The sequence below is a fragment of the Carettochelys insculpta genome, chromosome 13, assembly GCF_033958435.1.
Source record: "Carettochelys insculpta isolate YL-2023 chromosome 13, ASM3395843v1, whole genome shotgun sequence".
Classification (NCBI taxonomy): domain Eukaryota; kingdom Metazoa; phylum Chordata; order Testudines; family Carettochelyidae; genus Carettochelys; species Carettochelys insculpta.
In genome coordinates this window covers 3,349,322-3,374,171 of record NC_134149.1, presented here as the reverse complement: position 1 = coordinate 3,374,171, position 24,850 = coordinate 3,349,322, and the positions used below count along the sequence as shown (strand labels likewise).

The window sequence follows — 24,850 nt, the reverse complement described above, 5'->3', positions numbered from 1 at the left end:
ACTGCTGAGGAGAGTTGGCAGTTTTTCAAAGGGACATTGTTAAGGGCCCAAAAGCAAGCTATCCCACTGTGTAGGAAAGATAGAAAACATGGCAAAAGACTGCCTTGGCTTAACCAGGAGATCTTTCATGATCTCAAACTAAAAAAGGAATCGTATAAGAAATGGAAACTAGGACAAATTACAAAGGATGAATATAGGCAAACACCACGAGCATGCAGGAGCAAGATTAGAAAGGCTAAGGCACAAAATGAGCTCAAACTAGCTACAAGCGTAAAGGGGAACAAGAAGGCTTTTTACAAATACATTGGTAACAAGAGGAAGACCAAGGAGAGGGTAGGGCCATTGGTCAGTGAGGAGGGAAAAACAGTAACAGGGAATTTGGAAATGGCAGAGATGTTTAATGATTTCTTTGTTTCCGTCTTCACTGAGAAATCTGAAGGAATGCCTGACATAGAGAATGCTAGTGAAAAAGGGGTAGGTTTAGAAGTTGAAATAAGAAAAGAACAAATTAAAATTTACTTAGAAAAATTAGATGTCTGCAAATCACCAGGGCCTGATAAAATGCATCCTAGAATCCTCAAGGAGCTGATAGAAGAGGTATCTGAGCCTTTAGCAATCATTTTTGGAAAATCGTGGGAGATGGGAGAGATTCCAGAAGACTGGAAAAGGGCAAATATAGTACCCATTTATAAAAAGGTGAACAAGAATAACCCGGGAAACTACAGGCCAGTCAGCTTAACTTCTGTGCCAGGAAAGATAATGGAGCAGGTCATTAAAGAAATCATCTGCAAGCATTTGGAAGGTAGTAAGGTGATAGGGAACAGCCAGCATGGTTTTGTTAAAAACAGATCATGTCAAACCAATCTAATAGCTTTCTTTGATAGAATAACGAGCCTTGTGGATAAGGGAGAAGCGGTGGATGTGGAATACCTAGACTTCAGTAAAGCATTTGACACGGTCTCGCATAATATACTTATCAATAAACTACGCAAATACAACTTAGGTGGGGCTGCTATAAGGTGGGTGAACAACTGGCTGGATAACCGTACCCAGAGAGTAGTTATTAATGGTTTTCAATCCTGCTGGAAAAGTATAACTAGTTGGGTTCCGCAGGGGTCTGTTTTAGGACCGGTTCTGTTCAATGTCTTCATTAACGATTTAGATATTGACACAGAAAGTACACTTATTAAGTTTGCAGATGATACCAAGCTGGGAGGGGTTGCAACTGCTTTGGAGGAGAGGGTCATAATTCAAAAGGATCTGGATAAACTGGAGAAATGGGCTGAGGTAAACAGTATCAAGTTTAATAAGGACAAATGCAAAGTGCTCCACTTAGGAAGGAACAATCAGTGTCACACATACAGAATGGGAAAGGACTGCCTAGGAATGAGTACAGCAGAAAGGGATCTGGGGGTTATAGTGGACCACAAGCTAAATATGAGTCAACAGTGTGATGCTGTTGCGAAAAAGGCAAACATGATTCTAGGATGCATTAACAGGTGTGTTGTGAACAAGACACAAGAAGTCATTCTCCCGCTCTACTCTGCACTGGTTAGGCCTCAGTTGGAGTATTGTGTCCAGTTCTGGGCACGGCAGTTCAGGAAGGATGTGGAGAAATTGGAGAGGGTCCAGAGGAGAGCAACAAGAATGATCAAAGGTCTAGAGAACAGGACCTATGAAGAAAGGCTGAAAGAATTGGGCTTGTTTAGTTTGGAAAAGAGAAGATTGAGGTGGGGGACATGATAGCAGTTTTCAGGTATCTAAAAGGGTGTCATAAGGCAGAGGGAGGGAACTTGTTCTTCCTTGCCTCTGAGGATAGAACAAGAGGCAATGGACTTAAATTGCAGCAGGGGAGGTTCAGGTTGGACATTAGGAAAAAGTTCCTAACTGTCAGGGTGATCAAACACTGGAACGAATTGCCAAGGGAAGTGGTAGAATCTCCATCACTGGAGATATTTAAGAAGAGGTTCGTCAGATGGCTTTCAGGGATGGTCTAGAAAATGCTTGGTCCTGCCATGAGGGCAGGGGGCTGGACTCGATGGCCTCTCGAGTTCCCTTCCAGTCCTACTCTTCTATGATATTATCATCAAAACAGACAAACTATGGAGAATAGCTTGTTAAAAACTATATACAAGTAATAAAGACTAACATTCTCTTTCAGACATGCTCCTGAGGAGCACAGGAGACGTCCATCTGCAGTTGAGAAGAACTGGCTCAGACCAGATCACGCATGTGACCAAAAGCGCACAAAGGGCCCAGTACACTACTGTACATGCACAGTCTGGCTAACCACCGCTCTGAAAATCTTTGCACTATGGTGCCAGGGTGAGCCCAACACCTGAGGTGGAGCTGGAGTACCCACAGGGACCGCTTGAAGAACTTGGCCACGTGAAGTGGTCAATCAGCTAACTAAAATCATGCCAGATTAGAGATGTTAGCGGACTAGAGAGGTTCAACCCACAGTACTATACAACTTCTAAAAATGCTAAGTAAAAATTAGAAATAAATAGACAAACTCCCTTCCCTGAAAAAGGGTATAAAATACAGCCAGCAAAGCATGGCTCAGTGAACCTCAAAGATGCTCAGACATTCCTGTGCAGACGAGAACCTAGAATTCCTGTGCAGATCTTCATCTGTTATCTATCAGTTCCAATGGTCAGTGTCATTCTATGAGAATACAAAATTCTGAACAGGTTCTCCTCCCTGCGCTGCCTTTAAATAATATGAAAACTATGGCCTTATAAAACAGTACCCAGGTTTTCTCTTTCCCAGATTGACAGTTACAAACTGTAAAATGTGACCAGATTGCAGGCATTGTATACCAAGGGCAACTGCAAAGCAAAATTCAGATGACAACCATTGTACCTCTTTTACAAAGCGTGACTGTCTCATTGCATGACTGTCTTTTTTATTTTTAATGGACAGCTTTATTACATGAGAAACATCAGGTCCTCTCTTTCCCCCTTTGCTAGAAACTCTTTGAAAGATGTTCCAACAACAAGACAGTGATGCTTTACCAAGCTGTAAGTTCAACAGCTCTTCTCCTTCGCTCCAAACTGCAATAAACATGAGACAGACAGACGACAGAGACAGCAAATTGCTGATGCTAAAATGCATGTTTGCTTTCACTTGCTCTCAACAAATATAGTTTGGCAAATACAGCACAAATACATAACATTCAGTCTTCAAATACAATCTCCGTGTATATTTCCCAAGCCATGTATTTATTGGTGGCAGTGCCCGCCAACTTCTATTTGTTTCACTAATCAAACTTACTTTCATAGGCCTGTCACTGTTTGCAAAGTTATTAATAATGAACAGCGACTCCTGGAACCTCGAACCTCCACTTAGTGCCACATCTGCTATCAACTGGCTCACAGCAATTATTATCTGTTGGGAAAGGGAGACAAGCTCATGCATGCACTGTGTTTTCATAATTGCATAAAAAGATGTTTGAGTCTCAAATATTTTTCATGAGGAATGAATACGTTTAATCATAACCTGTCTCATTTCCTTGTTTAAGCCACAAAATCTGATACATAGTGTACTGCTTGTCAGAACCACAAACTCTTAGAACTAGAACAACCAGAACACGAATCTGGCAGCAGTTATTAGACGCTGTACTGTATTTTTCCCTGTTTTGTGGTTTATAACAGTTTGTAGCTCATCTGCTGCTTTGGCTGCCCTTAACGTTGCTGCAAACAACAATCGAACAAAAACCAGAAGCAATCCCCCCTGGAAGGTTTCCCTCCTCCAGTCGAGCAGGTAAAGCTCTTCCCACCTGATCCTGGACAATCCCCTCTTGGGGAAGAGGTGACCCTTCACAGTACACTCTGGAAAGAACACTTGGTATAATGGCAGTGTGCTCCATTCCGTTCCCCTGGGCCAAATCCTGAGAGCACACCTTGGACCAAACTTCCAGGGGAGTCACTGGAACCAATGGGACTTCTGGCCCAATGAGGACTGCAGGATTTACCCCACTTAAAAAAAAGAGAGTCACAGTCCCTCTAGACTCCCTGATGAACAGGACAAGCTGAGGTTGATAAATCACCAGAACAGTCAGGAGTTCTAGGTTCTAAGCCTGACCCTTCCTGTTGGGTGACCATAGGCGAGTCACTGCCCTGCTCAGTGCCTCCCTCTCCAGCAGTGAAATCACGACACATGTGCAATGACAGCTGAGTCCCAGCGTTACTATCTTAACCTGTCGCACTGCAGTTCAGAGTCCCATTCCCTGTCATTACAGGGCCAGGACTTGGTGATGAAGCCTTGAGGTGCACCACTGGAAGAGTTCCACCTTCTACTGACCTGCAGGTGTGTTCTCAGAAAGGTTTTCCTTTTAGTGAACTCAAAGTTGTTCCTCATCAGAAGATACAGGAGGGCAGATGCCTCATTCCTGGTGGATGCTAGCTTCGAGGTGCAGCACTTCAGGACCTCATAGCACAGGGCTGCACACATGGTCACCCTTCCTTTGAAAAAGGCTGCAGGAAACTTAAGAAGTGCACTGATGTTAGTAAAATACCTCCCACCCCCACGAAACACACCCAATACACACACACACACACACACACACAGGGCCATGCTTGTCTTCATGTCTGAATGCAAACAAGCCTTGCCTGATGTTTGGTTCCTTTAAACTCCCATGGGAAAGAATTTCAGGGTCTTGTTTTTAACTGCTGAGTGTTTATAAAATGCCTTAACTTTGTACGGATCCCTAAAGACACACAAACAAGAAACTTCCTGTTTTAGGGAGCTTGGAATCCCAATGACTCATCCCTAAGAGAGCTCGCAGCAAAGGAAGCAGCAGCCAAGGGATAGAGGAGAGCTAGAACAAGCACAGACTATTTAGCTGAGGGGGAACTACATCATCCCAGATAACGTATGCACTGAAAATGACCTGGAGTAGCAGGAGAGAAATGGCGGCAGCTAGCAAGTTTATGACCCAAGAACAGTGATTGTAGCTGATGCTTTCTCTGCTGGCTGCCTGGAGTGGCAATCTGCTCCCTCCTGGAACTTACTGGTCCTGAGAGTGGGACTGGGGGGGCCAGAGCAGAGAACTGACCTGGGGAAGGAAGACAGGGGGAAGCATGGTACCTCCCAGCCACCAGCAGAGAACCTCAGCAGGGAGCTTCAGAGACAAGGTGAACCTGGGGGTGGCCCAAGGACCTTCCTTGGGGAAATGGTGCCACCTATTCCGTAACAGGATCAGCGTGTGGGCCTGGAACCCACAGAAAGGCTCAGGGTATGCCTTGCAGGAGGCAGTCGAAGACCAGCCTCGGAGCTGCAGCTGGCCCAGGTCAGCTGAGTCAGGCTCAGGCTGCAGGGTAGATGCCCAGGCTTGGCCTGAAGACCCTGGCAGAGGGGAGGCTCCCAAGCCCTGCTCTGCCGCCTCAGCCTGAAGGTCGACGCTGCAATTCTGAGCCCTACAGCCCAAAAGCTGAGACTCAGAGCTGGACGGTTTCACTGGCATGGGGCTAGGTTCAAGGGGGGGATTGTTTCCCCGCCATCACAGAGATGCTCACTATTGCAGCACTCGGTGACAAGACGTTTCTGCATAGGAGCAGGGCAAGGCACATCCCAGAGAGGCTGCAGCGGCCTGAGCTAACCACCAGCCCACCAGTACCGGGTTGGTCTGTACATGGAGGCGTGGGAAGAGCCTGAGCTTCCACCCACGCCGCTCCTGCCCCACTGCACACATCCGTCTACCTGTGCTGGGTGCAGATGCATCCTAGACTGCCCCAGCACAAGCATTTTCAGCATCTGACCCGCCACCTCAGGCCTCAGCCTCACCCCAGTGCAGGGCAATGCCACAGACTTGTCTCTGCCAGCTGCTCCGGGCAGCAGCCGAGGGGGCCCGCTGGGCTCTGTGGCAGATCCAAGCAGAGAGGTTTTTGGAGGGGATTGGGACTTGTCAGCTCTACTGAAGGTTGGATTCAATGGTCAGAATATTAGGCAGACTTTTCTAAGGGAATGAACTGTGGGGAAGCTCTAAAATTCAGCCGTGCAGCTGTCACCGGGGAGCTCCAGGCTTTCTGCCTCCATCTGATTTAAGAACATAAGAATGGCCATACTGGGTCAGACCAAAGGTCCATCCAGCCCAGTATCCCGTCTGCCGACAGTGGCCAATGCCAGGTGCCCCAGAGAAGGAGAACAGAAGACAATGATCAGGTGATTTATCTCCTGCCATCCATCTCCTGCCCTTGTACTGAAGGCTAGGGGCACCATACTTTACCCCTGGCTAATAGCCATGTATGGACCTAACCTGCAAAAATTTATCGAGCTCTTTTTTAAACCCTAATAGAGTCCTGGCCTTCACAGCCTCCTCCGGCAAGGAGTTCCACAGGTTGACTATGCGCTGTGTGAAGAAAAATTTCCTTTTATGAGTTTTGAACCTACTACCCATTAATTTCATTTGGTGTCCCCTAGTTCTTGTATTATGGGAAAAGGTAAATAATTTTTCTATGTTCACTTTCTCCACACCATTCATGATTTTATATACCTCTATCATATCGCCCCTCAGTCGCCTCTTTTCCAGACTGAAAAGTCCCAGTCTCTCTAGCCTCTCCCCATATGGGACCCGTTCCAAACCCCTAATCATCTCAGTCGCCCTTTTCTGAACCTTTTCTAATGCCAATATATCTTTTTTGAGGTGAGGAGACCACATCTGCACGCAGTACTCCAGATGTGGGCGTACCATAGTTTTATATAGGGGAAGTATGATATCATTTGTCTTATTATCTATCCCTTTTTTAATAATTCCTAACATCCTATTTGCTTTACTAACTGCCGCTGCACACTGCGTGGATGTCTTCAGAGAACTATCCACTATAACTCCAAGATCCCTTTCCTGATCTGTCGTAGCAACTTGCTCAGCTTACAAGAGGCTGCGTGTGGTTTATTTTAAAATTTGACTAAGTAAATAGTAACATCAGTGCCATCGCCGACCATGCTGCACCAGGGCATTAGTTATTGAAGAAGAGTCAACAGCCAAAAGAGCACATATTTCCTACTCTGCGGGCAGACCGAACCATTGTAGGCCGGCTCTGATCTGCTCCAAGGCACAGGCCAGGTCTCTGATTTTGAATTGGAAACAGAAATATGAATCGTAGGCAATTATACTGAGCTAGACAACAGATAAGCCTTATATTCGTCGTCGTTGGACGAAATCAAAATTTTCAGAAAAAGTGAAAACAAACATCCGGGTAACAGTAAAGAGCTAATGAGCGTGTACATAAGAAACCAAATATTAAAGATTAACTGTTGCCTATTGTAGCATTGGCCTCTTTTAGTAGTGCAGGCAGAAGGTCAAGCACAGTTCAAGCATTCCTATTAGGCAGCTTGCCTAAGATCCAGTACAGTCAACCGTGGGATGAGATAGTTGTCGGGCGATATATTTATATTAGGTGTGGGTTCTGGCCCAGATGCCTGGCACTGCGCCACCGAACAACCCTTGGACCCGCAGGATAGTCTAGTCTGTGGCTGCCATGAAGTTCTCGGAGGCTCTTTCCTATGCTTGTAATAATCAGTTGCTTCTGGACCAGGCCAGCAGCAGGAAGGCAGCTCTCGGCCATCCAGAGAGAAGCCCGTTCATGGAAGGGTGCTGTGCTGATTCCCATCCATGGGGCAAATCCTGTAAGCTGTCCTAGAGCTGCTAACATCAGAGTTGCTGCCCCCAGGAGTTGTAAGTGCCCAACCAGATTTAGACCCTCCTGTCTAGAAATGCTGGAGAAGTGCAAAGGGGCCCCCAGCTCACCCTGCTTTAGGGTCCAGTGAGGTTCTGCCTTGTAGCACACAGTCCGCAGCATCGTTGACGCCCCACTGTGGGACCACCAGGGAGCAGTTCCAAGGGATATCTGAGCATGTCAGAAAGTGTCTTGATGCTAGGCCTAAATAGACAAGTAGCCCATGGTGCCCTTAAAGTGGCCAGAGAATTTCCCCTGTGCTGTGGGAAAAGCCTCCTGTGACTGCTGGCCCACCTGGCATAAGGTGAGGGAGAAAAAGTGCCAGGCCAGGGGGGCGAGAGAAACGGAGGGTGGCTCTGGCAGAGCCGAGCGGAGCTCTGCTACCCCGATTCTCCGCTGGCAGGGAGTCCTCCAGGGCCTGTCCCAGTGACCAAAGCTAATGCTGTAGCTGTAAGTTACAACAAGGCCAGGAACCAAGGATCTGCAACCCCCTCGCAGCATCCCTCCTCTCGGCTCCACTCAGACGCAGCAGAGAATCAAGCCCGATGCAGCTCAAGTGAGTTGGACCCTCAAAATGTTTCCTTCCTAATTGCTCAGTTTGGGAGCACTCCCAAGTATCCCAGGCATCCTTCAGTCTGCATAGACTATGGATCACGCCCTTCGTAACTCCATTTAAGATCGTCCTTTGCAGCGTTGACTGTGACTGTGGAGGCCCACACGACAGTGACAGTCCTTGCTACATCTGCTGCATATGTAGTAGGTGTCTGGCCGGTCCTTGCTGTCCTTTCTACGGGCTCGCTTCTCCTCTGCCAGCTGTCTGATCTTCATCTCACCCTTCTGAAGGCCCTTGTGTAGTTCCTGCTTCCAGCTGCTGCAGTCGTCTGCCAGCTCTTCCCAACTACGTGGGTTGATGCCTACCTCCTTGAAGTCCCTCTTACAGACGTCTTTGTAGCGCAACTGGGGGCATCTGGGAGGTCTTTTGCCAGAGGCTAGCTCACCATACAGGATGTCTTTTGGGATCCTTCCATCATGCATCCTGTGGATGTGGCCAAGCCAGCGGAGCCGCCGCTGCCTGAGGAGGGTGTGCATGGTTGGAATTCCAGCTTGCTTGAGGACGGCGGTGTTGGGCACTCTGTCCTTCTATGATATCCCAAGAATGCGCCTGAGGCAGCATAAGTGGAAGACATTCAGCCTCTTTTCCTGGCGGGTGTACAAGGTCCAAGACTTGCTGCTGTAGAGGAGGGTGCTGAGGATGCAGGCTCTGTAGACTTGCATTTTGGTGTGAGTGTACAGCTTGTTGCTGTTCCACACTCTCTTGCTAAGTCTGAACAGAGTTGTGGCTGCTTTTCCAATCCTCCTGTTTAGCTCACACATCAGCAACAGGGTGTCGGTGATGGCGGACCCGAGGTAAGTAAACTTGTGGATGACCTCTAGCGTTTAATTGTCAATGCTGATTGATGGAGGTTCAGCAACGTCCTGCCAAGTACGTTTGTCTTCTCTAGGCTGATGGTAAGCCAGAAGTCCTTGCATGCTTTGGAGAACTGACCCAGCAGTTTTTGAAGCTGGCCTTCTGTCTGTGTCACTACAGCAGCTTCATCTGCGAACAGCATCTCTCTGATGAGGACTTCCCGCACCTCAGACTGAGCCTTCAGCCTTGCAAGATGTCATGATCATGAGGGTTAGCCAGCAGCCTGGGAGTAAAAGGGTTAACCTCCTTAGCCAGGTGGGGTTGGCCTATAGGAATGTAGGTAAGAATAGAATTTTTTGGCTCCTCCCTTTTTCTGTCCTCTGGTCTCTCTTCTTCTTTCCAGCCGTGAAGGAGAGAGAGACAGAGTGTCTCCCTCCAAGAGCAGGGCCTCCAATCTTCTGTAAGTAGGGTAAAGTTCAGATAAATCCATTACGCTTTGTTGTTTCATGGTTTGGGAAGTGGGATCTCATGTCTGTGCACTTTTTAGAAATGTTTTTTTACTCTCCTTGTAACTAAGTTCTAGGCCCATGGTGGAGACTCCCCATGTGTTTTATTTTGTGACTCTTCCAGCCAGTCATGAGGCTTGCAACATGAATATTGTTGTAATAATTAAAGTTCTCTCTTTTTCTTTTTATTAACCTGGTATTGGTTAATGTTTGCGTCCTGGTTTTTTTACTTTTGGGGCTGAGATTTCCCAAGTAGTCTCTCCCTGGTTTCCTTATTATTACTTGGGTGGTGGCAGCAAATTTTATCCCCCAAATTTAAGGTTTTTAGGATTTTTGGGGCGCGGGGGGGGAGTTTATACCAAAACCTGGTAGATAAGGTTTCGGAGGTACTTTTGCTGGCCCCCACTTCTGAATTTGTTTTGCTGGAGTGGGGAAGGAGCCATGACAAGATTAAACACTTTCCCATCAGACCTTGTGTGCAAAAGGGTGCCCTCTGTTGAAGATCCAAAGGCGTGCTTCAGGAGGAGTGCGAAGAAGATCCCGAACAATGTCGGAGCAAGGACGCATCCTTGTTTGACGCCACTCCTGATGCTGAAGGCATCCAATGATGCACCATTATATTGGATGATTCCTCTCGTGTCTTAGTGGAAAGACTGGATCATCTTGAGTAGCCGTGGTGGACAGCCTATCTTGTGGAGCAGTTTGAACAGTCCATCCCTACTGACCGAGTTGAAAGCCTTGGTCAGGTCAATGAAAGTGACAGAGTGGCTTCCTCTGCTCCCTGCATTTCTCCTGCAGCTGCCTCAGGGAGAACTTCATGTCAACGGTAGATCTCTTGGCGCGGAATCTGCACTGGGATTCAGGATACACCCTCTCAGCGAGCTTCTGGAGTCTGCGGAGGATGACACGAGCTAACAATTTACCAGTGATGCTCAGGAGGGAGATTCCACTGTAGTTGTTGCAGTCACTTCTCTCTCCTTTGTTCTTATACAAGGTTACAATGTTGGCATCCCGCATATCCTGTGGAACCTCACCCTCTCTCCAGCACAGGCACAGCAGCTCATGTAGGGGTTCCAGGAGTGTGTCCAAGGCACACTTGATTACCTCTGGTGGTATACCATCCCAGCCTGGGGCCTTTCCTACTGCAGTGCTGTCAATAGCTTTCTTCAATTCGACCACAGTTGGTTCCTGGTCCAGCTCATCCATAACTGACAGGAGCTCGACGGCGTTGAGGGCTGTATCAACCATAGTGTTCTCACATGAGTACAGCTCGGAGTTGTGCTCAACCCATCACTCCATCTGTTTGGCTTTGTCAGTGATGACTTCACCAGATTTGGATTTCAGAGGTGCCGTCTTGTTCTGGGTGGGTCCTAATGCCTTCTTTATGCCCTCGTACATTCCCCTGAGATTACCAGAGTCAGCACAGGTCTGGATACTGCTGCATAGTTTAAGCCAGTAGCTGCTGGCACAGCGCCTGGCTGTGTGCTGTACTATTTTTCTGGCTACTCTGAGTGCTTGCTGGGTACTCTGACTGGGTGAGCGTTTATACTCCAGAAGTGCAGCGCGCTTCTTTTCAATGGATGGAATCATCTCATCGGAGTTAGCTTCGAACCAGTCGTTTGTGTTTCCAGCTCTTCTTTCAAACACTGACAAGGCCGTGTTGTAGATTGTGTCCCTCAGATGCTGCCATCTGGATGTTGCATCACCACCCCCAGGGCTCTGCACAGATTCTCCTCAAGGGTCTCTCTGAACAGAGAGAGACCCTCAAGTGCCGGTGAAGTTTAATGTCAGCGTTCTCCCCCGCAAGCTGCGGGCTGGCAGCAACCAAGAGTATAAACAATTAAAAGCAATGGATTTGTACTGCGTTCCCAGCTAGGGAAAGAAACAGACCCTTTTATTCCTTTCTTTGTAAAGCAACTAACCACAGTGTTAGCTCCGTTTTCTGGTGCCAGTTCCACTCTGTCTCTTCCCTGTTTCCAGTTTGAGTTGAGCGCAGACAGAAGGACTTTGAGACAGCGAGAGATAAAGCGCATCTAGTCTGGATGAAACTAAAAGATTTTTGTCCCTTACCATTAGCTTCACAAACACACCACGACACTAGGTCCTTGCCTGTTCCATTACCAGTCTCTCCACACTTAAAACAGAAGGCAGCACATGCAGCCACATCTCAGCGGAGTTACAACAGAACACAAAGTCACCAGGCCCTGCACCCCATCTCCAGGCGGATGTGACTCTCATTCAGCAGGGAGAACAGAAGGTTGACCAGGTGACAGCAACACAGCGTAGAACAGACTTGTCAGCACAGAAACCATACAATCCATCTTTGGGAGGGGGGGCCCCCGACTCAGGGCTCTCACCTTCCTTCCTCCCTGCTAAGCCAGTTGAGACTCCCCGGTTTACCTGCCCAGTTCCAATTCAAACCAGCCAAACCCCTTGCCTCGCTTTTGTCCTCTTTCCCCAGGAAGAAGGGTGTCATCTGGTTGCCTAGGTTACGCATGACATGGAGCCCCACTGCCTGCATATCATGACATGGCAACTCCCATCACCAACTCCGCACTGATGCTGTGCTTAGGGAAACAGACACCCACCTCCGGCTACTGCAAGACAGTAGGAAACACATGCAACCTAACCAGAGGAATAAAATCCTTGCATACCCCACTTTGTTACAGTGTGGAAACCAGAATCCACCTGCTGGGGACCACTATGCACGTGCGCGCGCACGCACACACACACACACACACACACACAAGCCAGCCTTGTACCCATCTTTGAGAGGCAATAACTTGGCCCTGATTGAGCCACTCTGCAGTTAGAAATGACCTCTAAAGTCTAACATAGGTAGGACAAAGACGCTTAGAACCCATGTGTTTACAGCTGACAGAGAGAAAACACTTCCTTGCTGATACCATCTACTGGGCTTGTATCTAATTTTACAGAAGCAACATGTTGCAGTGGAAATGAGAAAGCAACTAAAATAATTGTTCACATCTCTGAAACTTTATCAGCTAAATTCAGCACAGCTGTGGATGGACAGGACTCCAATGAAGTCGATGCATGGCTCCACTGACACCACGAAGGGAACTTGGCCCACCAGTTTTCACTTGGGAACACATGGACATAAGGACTGAGCTCTGGGGTTTGGAATCTTGTCAGGAGACCCAGCAGAGCCAGCGTGGATGTGCCTGTTTGTTCAAATAGCAGAGCAACTAGCCAGGAAGGGAGGAAGGCTCAAAACCACAACCTCAGGCTGCTTCTGGGTAAAAACGGGAGTAACTAAACATTGAACAAGCTGCCAGAGAAGGCGACTGCCACGCTACCTCCCAGGGATGTAGCAGGTCCTGGGTTCTAGCCCAACTCATTTTAATGCTGCCTGTTTGCACAAATGCTTCAAGGGGGAACAACAGTTTGCAGGGACCGATACTGACCACTGACAGGAAACACCACAAGCATCAGTGCAGCTACTTCCAGGCCACACCTGTGCACGTACAGGCGTAGTCTGCCCTGTCACCTTACATGCTTGTGATGTCCCCTGTTACTTCACCCAGACCCATGAGTGTCAGCACCTTGCTGATCACGGTTTAGGTAGACGACTTAGCTTGGGCTGGCTGCGGAATTATTGAAGACTTTTTTTTTTTTTTTTTTTTGGTGGAAGGTCCCTCTGTGAAGTGCAGACCAGCAGTGAATGTTCTGGCAGGGTTGTCCCCTCAGCCCCTACCTACATGAATTGTAACAGGAACTTGAAAGCTGTCCCGCCCACCTAGAGACAACTTGTAACTGTCGGTGGTGGGGGCACACGACTGCCTCATGGGTCACTTCTGCCCTTACCTTGCTAATGAAAGCTCTCAGGGAAGCAAAGACGTGCTTCAAAGCTGCCTCTGACTGACCATTTTTGAGGAAGGCGAGATGAACGTCAAAAACCTTTTTCATGAGCGGATTATGGCCATCGTTGTTTAACAGCTGGTTCTGGAAAGGAAGGAGAAAATTCATCCTGCAGAAATGCCCGAGGGTACAGTTACCAACCTTTCCTAAATATTGTTCTCCTAGATGAGTTGCTCATATCTGTTCCATTCTAGGCATGTGCGTGCCCCATCGGTCACGCTCAGAGATTTTTGTCTTGGCAGAACCCGTAGGGCCAACTGTGGCACGCCTTCGAAGCCAGAGCATCATGGACCTTGGGCGCTCTCAGTTTCCTCTGCCTGGCGACCCCAAAAAAGGAGCTGGAGTGTGGGACATGAGCAACACATCTGAAAGAACACCAGCTATGAAAAGTGGGTAAGCATTTTTGTTTCTCTGAGTGCTTGCTCATGTTCATTACGTTTGTGGTGACACGCTGGCAGTACCTGAGGAGATGGGCTCAGTGTTCACGGTCGTGAGGTTGGTGACACTGCCCTACCAAAGCCAGAATCATCGCAGGCCGGGTGAGTGCATAAAGAGATGGACATAGATCAATGGACAACCAGGTAGCAGCCCACAAGTATCCTGAATGGGCACCACTTCTGAGGCTGGCATCCTTAGCTGAGTGGACAGGGTCACCGGTGAAGGACCTTACACCAGCTCTTAGCGTTAATGGATGATGGTTGTGATCCAGGGTGAAATCCTCTGAGCAGACACTGGGAAACCTTTCACCCTACCTGCTACCCGCAACGAACAACTGAGCTGACTCGTGACATGGCTTAGTTTTGTTGATGTAGAAAGGATGCACCTTGTGCTCCTCCTCGAAGTTATGAGAGGTAAGCACATGTCCGGGCTGGTATGAAACTGCTAAATGACCTTGGGCGGGAATGCTGGGTGTGACCACAGCTGGTTCTTATTCTCATAGGACATCATATAAGGTGGCACCGAAGTAAGCGCCCTGATCCCAGAGAGCCTGCAGGTGGACATTACTGGAAATAGGAACAAAATGATCCAGGAGAGGAGAAGAGAGCAGGAAGTCACAGGCTTGAAGGGAGGACCCAGGAGCCATAATGGGATGCGGTTGAGGTCCCAGGGATGGTCAGGATCCCCAACACGTGGGTAGAGACTCTTCAGACCTTTCAAACACTGGACTGTCACATCAAGAGTGAAGACTGACGTGGCCTGGAGCAGAAGGTGGAAGGCAAAAATAGCAGACGAGAGGACTCTGACTGAAGACACGGACAGCCCCTGGAGCTCCAGGGGCAGAAGACAGTCCCAGATTGCCTGCAGCCAGGTCTGCTCAGCCTGGATATCCTGGTCCAGGGTCCAGCATGTGAATCTTTTCCACTTGGCAAGATAGGTGGCTCTGGCAGAGGGCTTTCTGCTACTCAACTAGACCTGCTGGACACGAGTTGCTGAAGCAGAAGAGCAACTAATCCTTGCTAGGCAAGAGAAAGGTGCTCTGCCTAATAACCCCGGGGTGGTAAAAAGGAAGTGAGAGAACATAGGATGGAACTGACATGAGCAAGCATTCAACAACTCTACGTGTCTAGGATACCCACGCATAACAGAATATACATTTCTTCATCCAGAAAACAGCTGTGTTACAGTGACTTAAGTAAATAAGTACCAATAAATAATGGTAGAAAAATAGCAAGTCCCAGTACCAAGCCTTAGTATTTGCTCAGAGATTTTATTTTCTACACTACAGAAAAGTCAAAAGCTGTTACCACATTTGCAGAAGTAACTACAAACGTGGAGCCACTGAACTAACCACAGTGCCTAAAAAAACAATAGCAAACTTGTAGGCCAGATATCTGGGTAGAGTTGTGTACATGGGCTGGGATCCAGCCCTAGAGAAGTAGATAATAAGGGACCTGAATATTGCCTTTTTAGACGTTCTACATAAAGCACAAGCAATGCTGTGCATGACTTCTTGGCTTTTTGCATTTGTTTGAATTCCTAAACACACCCACTAGTTTGCTACATTTACTTATTTTATTGAACTGAGTCTGTCTACATGAGAGGGTAAAGTCAAAGTTACGCAATTCCCTGAAACATGAATCACATAGCTGGAGTTGACATAACTTAGTTCAACTTACTGTGGTGTCCCCGCCGAGGGGGGTTGATGGGAGAAACTCTCTGATTGATTTTCTTTACTCCTCACGGCCCTGTGTAGTACTGGGGTTGATGGGAGGCACAAGAAGTGGTTGATTTAGCAAGTCCCTACTAGACCTGATAAATCAACCCCTGGGAGATGGCTCTCCAGGGCACCTACTATTCGTAAACGTAAACAAACCCTAACATAACTGCCCAAGACTCAGCTGCTGTTTTCTTTATTTCTATCATACCTCTGTGCGATGCACCTTTGTGATAACGAGCCCAATGAAAAGCCCCTTAGTCAATCTGCAAGCCTGGTCTAACGCAGGGCTTGCAAACTGACACTGCTTTTGTGGGGGGGTGGGGGAGGGGGGTGTCTCCTGCCGATTTCAATGCTCACCTTGAAACACTGGGTGAAAAAAGAAATGGTGTCCAGGACTGTCAGGGAAACTTCTGTGGCTGTATTGCCTTCTAGCAAGGCCTGGTGCACAATGTCTGCTTCTGAGGTGCCAGCATCTAGGAGCAGGAAGGAAAGGGATGGATGGAGCCGTACAGGACACACGCACAAAGGAGCTCTGGCTCACACAGGGCTGTGGCGCCAACTCGCCTGTGACCTAAACGCGGCAGCTACTCTCCTGACCCAGAACAGGCAAGGGGACCATCGCTACACCAGGCCAGTGCCCTCTCGCCGCTTCCCTCAGCCCCTCCAGTCAGACACAGCCTGATGCCCCTGTCCCCGCAGCCTCGCCAAGCTGGCTTCCTGGAGCAGAAGTGGGGCAGGGACGCTCCTGTGGGAGAGGTGAAGTTCACCCATGTACAGGAGGGTCAGTCCAGGGCAAACACCATGAGGGACGCAGCACTTCTGTTGGCTCTGCTCGGTCTCTGACACCAGCGCACTGCCCGGCCCTCAACCAAGAAGTGGGATCAAGAGCAGATGAAGAAAATTCCATCTACAACACACTGCTGGGGTGGGGGTGGGGGTTAACAAACCTCTGGGCAGAACGCCTCTGCACACCCCACATTTGAAAGGCTGCAGGGAAGGGAGGATGGGTGCAAATATGCAAAGCCAAGCAGCCTGCAGCCACATCCCAAGTGGCAATGAGCCACTTCTAACCCAGTAAAGTACTGTACCAGCCCGGTCTCGCCACACGTACTGTGATTGAGTGTAAACGAACTTTCCAGGCTGCTCAGGTGCTGCAGGCGGGCCTGCATCAGGCCAGCTCTGCTGCGCAGGGCAGGCATGGTCTGGGACTTCCTGTCAGCGCCAACGTGCCTCGATAACCAGGTGTCCTGAACCCTGGAACGAGAAGCCAAGACGCAGACGGGGTTGGGCCCGTGGCACACCAAGCAGGGAGACCACGTCTGGCCGCACGTCTCGCTCATGCGGATACCACACAGAACTTAAAGCAGCACCTAGGGTGGGCAACAGGAAACGCCCAGACAGCCGGTCCCTGCTGGCCCCCTGGCGTGCTCCTGCTCTGCATCCGCCCTTCGAATAACCCGCTGCAAAGGGGCTGCTTCGCAGCGCCTCGGAGAAGCAGGCCTCAAGCCAGTCTCGTGACCCGAGAGCCACCCCTCGTGTTTCAAACCCTGCACCCTCACACAAGTTGACACCTATGCAACAAACTACCTGGGAAGGGCCAGACTGATGGCTGGGCAGCTGTGCTTTATCTGCGAGAGCCGACGTTACCCTTGGCTGGGCCACAGCAAAAGAGCGTGGAGAGACACGTAGTTTCCCTTTCTGTGCTAAGAGCAGAAGGGAGCCTGTCTCACCCGTCCACCCCCCGGCTGGGGTGATCAGGCTCCCCAGTACCCCCTCAGCCCTTGCTGGACACAAGGGCTCCCTGCTTCATTTGAATGTAGCCCCCAGAGGGGCAGGTGGGGTGGGAGGGAGAACCCGCTAGCAAAGAGCGTACCATACCTGGCTATGTTTCTCTTCCCCACGTATCTGAAGTGGAACAAACAGACTCTAGAAAGAAAAACAGGTAAATGTCAGGAAGGAGACAGGCCTGTTTCACCTTAAACAGCCCACGTCTACAGGCATGGGTCTGGGGGGTCTGTATTCTGACCCTCTCCTCAGCCCCTCTGAACACACCCCTCTCTGCTCCTCCAGACAGAACAGACAGCAAGACTGTGCTGGTATTTCCAGAGCCTTTGACACGATCACCATCTCTCCGGCTATGCAACGGAATGTACTGCGCCAAGGACCCGTGCAGGCCACTGTTAGCTTGTGCTCCTCTGCGTGAGCTTACCACCTGCACGGGCTGATCCGAGATCATTCCTCCTATTGAGCTCTATCAAGCCACTTTTCTACTTGCTGAGGAGCAGCACGCACCACATATGGTGCATGGGGGCTGGCTTCATTTTACCTGCATATGTTCTATACCAGGGTTAGCAACCTCTCCAAGGAGGAGGGCCAAAATTTGACTTTTTGACCTCTATGCACGGTCCAAGTGCCATTGATACTTTTTAAAGTCACCAATGGTCCTACTTACAGCAGCTTCATCAGGAAACAAAGAGGCAGAGCTTTACCAGTTAGGTGGTGGTTGGTAGCATTAGCTGCTCTTTTGTTAATCCACAGGCCTTGTGGCTTTGAGCAAGCTCCTGTTGCCTGGGGGAGGTGAGTGGGGCTGAGCTCCTGACTCATGTGCTGATGACGATCGGCTCCTGTGTCACTCTTGGTACGTGTGCTGGGGGTTGTTGACCCCTGTTCTATAACAACGTATCACACCTAGTTCGAAGCACAGACACAACCTCCTGCTACTCACTCCAGAAGTACGAGGACATTGATCAGCTCCTGGGAGGATATTTTGTTCCAGTAGGTGTGAAGCGTGTCTGGAAAGGAAACAAACGGGCTCAGCACGCACAACGCACAGGCGAGGTTGCCACAGGGCTCTTTACAGGCTGAACCAGCCTGTGACCGGCGGCCCGTGGAACGTGAGTTTTGCAGCCACACAAGCGTATGTCCTTGCAACACTGGCCAGAGCTCCCCACAGGCCTGTGCCCACAGCAGCCTGCTCAGTGCAACAGTGCCACAGGAGGCATGCTCCATGCCGCAAAGGCCAACAGCCCCCAGCTGCCTTGCTCCTGCGTTGGGGTCAGACGCTCCCCTGTCCCGCAGACAGGGGGTTGAAAATGATGCTCTAAGACCCGGAGCAAGGGCAGGCTCAGGTTCCCTTCTGATGGACGTGGTGCCTGTGGGCTTGCCCTTGTCCCTGAGACGGGATCTCTGCCTATTTGGGCCCCTCCTCTCCCTGCTTAATTTAGCAGTGTGGGAGAGACCGGGGTGTGCAGCTCCGTGCGGCCCCGGCTGGCTGTGCGACACAGCTGGACATGGCAAGGCAGGAGGAATGCACTTACCGCACGTTTCTGGCAACGCGAGGGCCAACCAATGAGCACTGAGGGCACACAACTGGAACCCCATTCTCTGCGATGCCTCAACTCACCCAGTGCAATACACAGAGACCACTTGGCCGGGCAGCATTCCCAGACCTTGGGCCCATGCAAACAGGCAGCCATGCAAACTCTCCAGGGGATGCTCCCTTCTGCCTGTCGAGTGAGGAAGTGTATGCCTGCTCCTGCTGGCCCTGCATTGCTCTGGTATTGGGGGAGATCCCCTGGCTTTATGGCTGCTACACACCATGGCCTAAGGGATTGGGACCAGCCCCGTCTCCCTTAGCACGCAGGACGGTAAACACCACAAACCTTCAGAGACCATTTTAATGACATAGAGGTAACACATGAGGAGATTCCTGATCTCATACTGGTCCAGTCTACTGTGGTGGGACACGTTACTCCTGGTGGAACTTCTCCGGCTCTGACAACCAGAAAAAGGCGTGTTAGAAAACCACCCCGAAGCACAGCAAGCCAGCCCCTGCTTCTAATGCAGACTTGGCTGCCCCTGCCCTGAGGCTGCTTCCCCCTGCGGGCTAGCTGGGGGCTCAGGTGAACCTACGGCTGCAATCCACCTGCGAGGGATGGGATCTTCTCCCACGTCCCAAGCCACCATCAGAATGGGCAGGAACTGACACTGGCTGGGGCCTCAGCTCATGGAAGGGGAACAACTGAATGATTTCCCCCCCAGAGTGAGTGCAGAATAGAAATGCATACACCCTCTCGGACCTGCCAAGCCTGGCTGAAGCCCCACACGGGCTGAGATTTCTTCACAGATGTTTTTAATCTATTATTTTTTCTGGAGCAAGCTACAGGCACGAGTCACTGCACAGCACGGAACGTGCTTCTCGCTATTCGTATGTGCCAAACAACCTAATCAATCCACATGCCGCTCAGGGCTGGAACACAGGAGGTGCATGAGGCAGCAGAGATTTCAATGCACCGCATCTGCCAGGCAGCTCTAAACAGGCTGGTGCAGTAATACCGAGTCCTGGCGCACCACAGCTCTGAACTGAGAACCATTTTGAGAGTACTGGGAAAAACAAACCTTCTACTGCTTGGAAGAGGATTCCTCACTAACAAGGGTCCCTAACACCAGCCCTACTTGCTGCCAAGTACTGCTGGATATTCTCTCCAATGGGGCACATGCTTAGCACCTGGCTGACTAGGAATGGTGCGGTGCCCAGGTTCTTAGCAGAATGGGGGCTTAGGGCTCAAGGCGGGGATGCTGGTCCTTCACCAGGCCCCACCCTCCCACTGAGATGTTTTGTAGACGCCCTTCGGAGCGTGCATGGGCAGGACTGGTGACGGCACCGAGACCTCACTCCTGTTGCTGGTTTGGTTCAAGTGGCCCACACTGTCCCAGTTACACATGCAAAATGCCAGCGGTCAGGGCACAGCTGGGGCCAATCCCCTGTCTGCAGGTAACATGGGCCCAAAGCAGGGCAGCCATGCTCTTAAAATTTGGGGCTGGTTTCTTCGTTGGATCATTCGACCAACGTTATTTCCTGCAGGTCAAGATGGTGGCTGTATACTAAATGGAGCTGCTTGCCCTATAGCTGTGTCCTCTCAGTGTCTTCTCCCCTTCAGGCAATCATCACTGGCAGGTAAATGCCACAGCGCTCTGCTTTCAGTCCACACGCAGAACTCACCACGTCTTGGTCAAATGCGCACTCACCAAGGGAAGTCAATGGGGAGGTGAGTGCATGTGTGTGTGTCAGTCACAGCCTATGCGCAGACCGGCTGTAGAAACATTCCCAATGACTGTGGTGTTCAACATGCTAGCCACCAGCCACATGTGGCTATTTGGCCAGTTGAGTGTGGATAGTTGGCCTGAACAATAAATACATTTTTACAATAATGTGACTAGCTTGTCATAGCAGTAGTCACTACAAGCTGAACCTCTCTCGTCTGGCACCTTCAGGACCACACTGGTGCTGGATGAGAGAATTTGTCAAACCACAGGCGGTCAATATTGTCTAGCAGCATTACCAACACTTCCACTCTTACTGGGCTCTTAGAAGGCATTTGGGGTAAATTACAGCTAAACAACACCACGGAACACTGAGAGCCAGGACTGGTGGCTGGAAAAGAGAAGTTACTCACCTGTAGTAACGATGGTTCTTCGAGATGTGTCCCCGTGGGTGCTCCACAATAGGTGTCGGGCTTGCCCGGCGCCGCAGATCGGAAATCCTCCAGCAGTTTCTCCTGGATTGCGCATGCGCCGCTCCCCCGCGCGCCCCCAGCCACGTGCGCGATCCGGTCCCCACCAGTTCCTTGACGAACCGTCTCGCATGCTCCTGAAAATCACTAGACAGAGATCCGAAGCCGGGAGGATGGGTGGGTGGTGGAGCACCCACGAGGACACATCTCGAAGAACCATCGTTACTACAGGTGAGTAACTTCTTTCTTCTTCGACTGGTCCCCGTGGGTGCTCCACAATAGGTGACTACCCAGCAGTAACCCAAGTAAGGAGGTGGGTAATCGGTTTATGTGCAGCTTGCCCCCGAGAGGACTGCTGTCGACAGATGCGCATCCTCGTCGAATACCCGAGGCAGGGCATAATGCTCGGCGAAGGTGTCATAGGACGACCAGGTCGCCGCTCTACAGATGTCTTTTAACGCGATGCCCTTGAAGAAGGCTGTTGACGTCGCCACCGCCCTGGTGGAGTGAGCCCTGGGCGGGGCCAGCAAAGGAGTCTTTTGAAGCTCATAGCACATTTTTATACAGGACACAATGTGCTTTGAGATTCTCTGTGAAGAGAGACCTTCTCCTTTGACCTGGGAGCGAGAGAGACTAGAAGCGTGTCCGTTTTCCGGAAGGACTTAGTTCTGTCTATGTAGAAGGCCAACGCACTCCTCACATCCAGGAGATGCAGGCGTGCCTCCTTGCTGGAGCTGTGAGGCTTCGGGGAAAACGAGGGTAAAACTATTGGTTCGTTAAGATGGAACTCCAAAGAAACTTTTGGAACAAAGGCTGGGTGCAGCCTTAAGGTTACCGCCTCCTTTGAGAATACTGTGCAGGGCGGCGTTGGCATCACTGCTGCGAGCTCACTCACCCTGCGGGCTGACGTAATTGCAAGGAGGAAGGTTGTTTTCATCGTAAGGAGATGTAGGGGAACTGTGGCTAATGGTTCGAAAGGTGGACCCGATAGTGTGCTGAGCACCAAGTCCAAATTCCACAATGGTGGAAGCGGTTTTCAAGGAGGGTACAGGTTTACCAGCCCCTTCAAGAACCTTGTAATGATAGGATGGGCGAATACAGTGGGCCCTTCCTCTGTATGCTGAAAGGCTGATATAGCGGCGAGGTGGACCTTTAGCGAGGATAGAGAAAGCCCGCCTCTTTTGAGGTCCCATAAGCATTCTAGTATTACAGGTATAGGAACGTCAAGGGGAGCTAACTGCTTGGAGGAACACCGGGCTGTAAATCGAGTCCATTTCTGCTTGTAAGTCCTCCTGGTGGAGGCCCTTCGGCTACATTCCAGGACTTGTTGTACTCCCTCCATACATATGCTCTCTAAGGAGCTGGGCCATGGATTAGCCATGCTTGTAGACGCAGACCCTGAGGGTGTGGGTGCACTATGGACCCCTGAGCCTGCGTGAGTAAGTCCAGCGCCACCGGTAGAGGAAGTGGTGGGCGGTCCGACATGCGCAGAAGCAAGGGAAGCCATTGCTGCCGATCCCAAGTTGGGACTATGAGTATCATGCGAGCTCTCTCCCTTCTGGCTTTCTGCAGAACCTTGTGGATAAGCGCTGTGGGGGGAAACACGTAAAGTAGGGGGCCCCTCCATGAAATCATGAATGTGTCCCCCAGGGACCCCCGCCCCACTCCTGCCCTGGAACAGTACAGGGGACACTTCTTGTTGTACTGGGTGGCAAACAGATCGATCTGGGGAAACCCCCACATACGAAAAAATGCGCCGTAGCAGATCAGCATGGATCTGCCATTCGTGCGTGAGTGCGGAGCACCTGCTCAGCTGATCTGCCTTCACGTTGTGAGCGCCCAGCAAATACTTTCAACGTTATGTTGTTGGCGATGCACCAGTTCCACAATCGGACTGCTTCCGCACATAGGGCACAGGATCGTGCTCCTCCTTGTCGATTGATGTAAAACATAGTGAAGGTATTGGCGGTATTGATCCCGACTACTTTGCCATGTAGGTAATCTCGAAAATGTTTGCAGGCGTTGAACACTGCCCTGAGCTCCAGTATGTTTATGTGCAGTGTCTGTTCCGCAGGGGACCATAGCCCTTGCGTCACCTTGTCGCCGATGTGCGCTCCCCATCCTATGTGGGAGGTGTCGGTAGTAAGAAAAATAGAAATTCGTGGTTGGTGAAAGGGCACCCCACTAGCAGATTCTTGGGGTTTTCCCACCACGCCAGGGATCTGCGCACCTCTGTCGTGGGCGACACCACCCTGTGGACAGTTTGGGATGCCAGTTTGTAAACGCTCGCCAGCCAATGCTGCAGGCTTCGCATGTGTAACCTGGCGTTCTGTACCACAAACGTCGCTGCCGCCATGTGGCCCAGCAGCTGTAGGCACGTTAAGACCGGCACGTGGGGCTGTATGTGATGACTTGCACCAGTGAACTGATGGCACGGAAGCCGACGTCGCGTAGGTACACCCTTGCTGTGATAGAGTTTACGCGTGCCCCTATGAACTCTATATCTTGTGTGGGTTAGGTCTTTGACTTTGCGAGGTTGATAACTAGGCCCAGCAAAGAAACGTGTCCGCTGACACACGTATCATGCGTAGGACCTCTGCCTTCGAGGCCTCTTTCAGCAGGCAGTCGTCCAGATATGGGAAAATAAACACCCCCTGTCTGTGCAGGTAGGCTGACACCACTGCCAGGGTTTTGGTAAAGACTCTGGGGGCCGAGGAGAGGCCGAATGGAAGAACCCTGTACTGGAAGTGCTCCTTGCCGACCGTGAAGCAGAGGAAGCGTCTGTGTGCCAGGTGGATTGTTATATGAAAGTAAGCATCTTGTAAGCCGAGGGCTGCAAACCAGTCTCCATCGTCCAGTGCCGTGAGTATCAAGGCAACTGTGATCATCTGAAAATGTTGCTTGCGCAAGTAACAGTTGAGGCCCCGAAAATCTAATATGGGCCTCCAGCCTCCTGTTTTCTTCTCTGTTAGGAAGTAGCAGGTGGTCCACCTCCTGCTTGAGCCTTGCCTCATGGGCAGCGTCCCTGAGGTGAGGCCTGGCGGGAGGCTTCGTCGGTGGGAGCGACTGGAAGGGGATCGTGTAACCCATGGCTATGATCTCCAGCACCCTGGCGCCCTTGGTCGTAGCCCCGTTGATATGGAGCACGCTGTGGTTGGTAAGCGTAGCGTCTTTGCTGAGGATAAAATTTTTTTTCCCCCTGTATGGGGGAGTATAAATGCCCAAGGTTCTAAGTGTAGCTCTCGAGTCCTTACTGGAGTGGAGGACTGAGTCAGTTGAGTCTGCAAACAGGTTTGTGTATCAAAGGGAAGATCCACGATCTTTGCCTGTAGGTCCCTAGGGATACCAGACGTCTGGAGCCAGGATTCTCTACGCATGACCACTGCTGTAGCCGTTGACCGTGCCGCCGTGTCCGCCACATCCAGGGCAATCTGGGCTCCCGTCCGCAATGCTGCGTAGCCCTCTTGAACAATCGCCTTTAACACCGGCTTTTTGTCTTCCGGAAGTGAATCCATGAGGGGAGTAAGTCTGGAGTAATTATCAAAATTATGGTTTGCTAGGTGTGCCGCATAATTTGCCATTCTCAATAGCAGGGTAGAAGAGGCGTATACCTTCCTGCCAAACAGCTCTAGCTTCTTAGCATCTTTGTCCAATCCCCCCGATTTGTACTGAGAAGCCTTCGACCTCTGCTGGGACGATTCGACCAC

General features: G+C 50.4%; 1 protein-coding gene across 4 annotated transcripts in view; it reads right to left on the bottom strand.

Annotated features, from left to right (window-relative positions):
• Window positions 1-24,850, bottom strand: part of DOCK11 (dedicator of cytokinesis 11) — a 136,004-nt gene that overhangs the window by 31,200 nt on the left and 79,954 nt on the right. For all 4 annotated transcript variants that reach the window (XR_012647363.1, XM_075008070.1, XM_075008071.1 and 1 more), the window contains 8 exons: window positions 19,293-19,404; window positions 18,356-18,422; window positions 17,509-17,556; window positions 16,742-16,884; window positions 15,988-16,103; window positions 13,419-13,556; window positions 4,306-4,488; window positions 3,277-3,390 (listed from right to left, as the gene is read on the bottom strand). Coding sequence is in view for 3 of the 4 variants with exons in the window: in XM_075008070.1 (XP_074864171.1) it covers window positions 3,277-3,390; window positions 4,306-4,488; window positions 13,419-13,556; window positions 15,988-16,103; window positions 16,742-16,884; window positions 17,509-17,556; window positions 18,356-18,422; window positions 19,293-19,404 (921 nt within the window). In the remaining variant the exon portion in view is untranslated. The remainder of the gene's footprint in view (window positions 1-3,276; window positions 3,391-4,305; window positions 4,489-13,418; window positions 13,557-15,987; window positions 16,104-16,741; window positions 16,885-17,508; window positions 17,557-18,355; window positions 18,423-19,292; window positions 19,405-24,850) is intronic.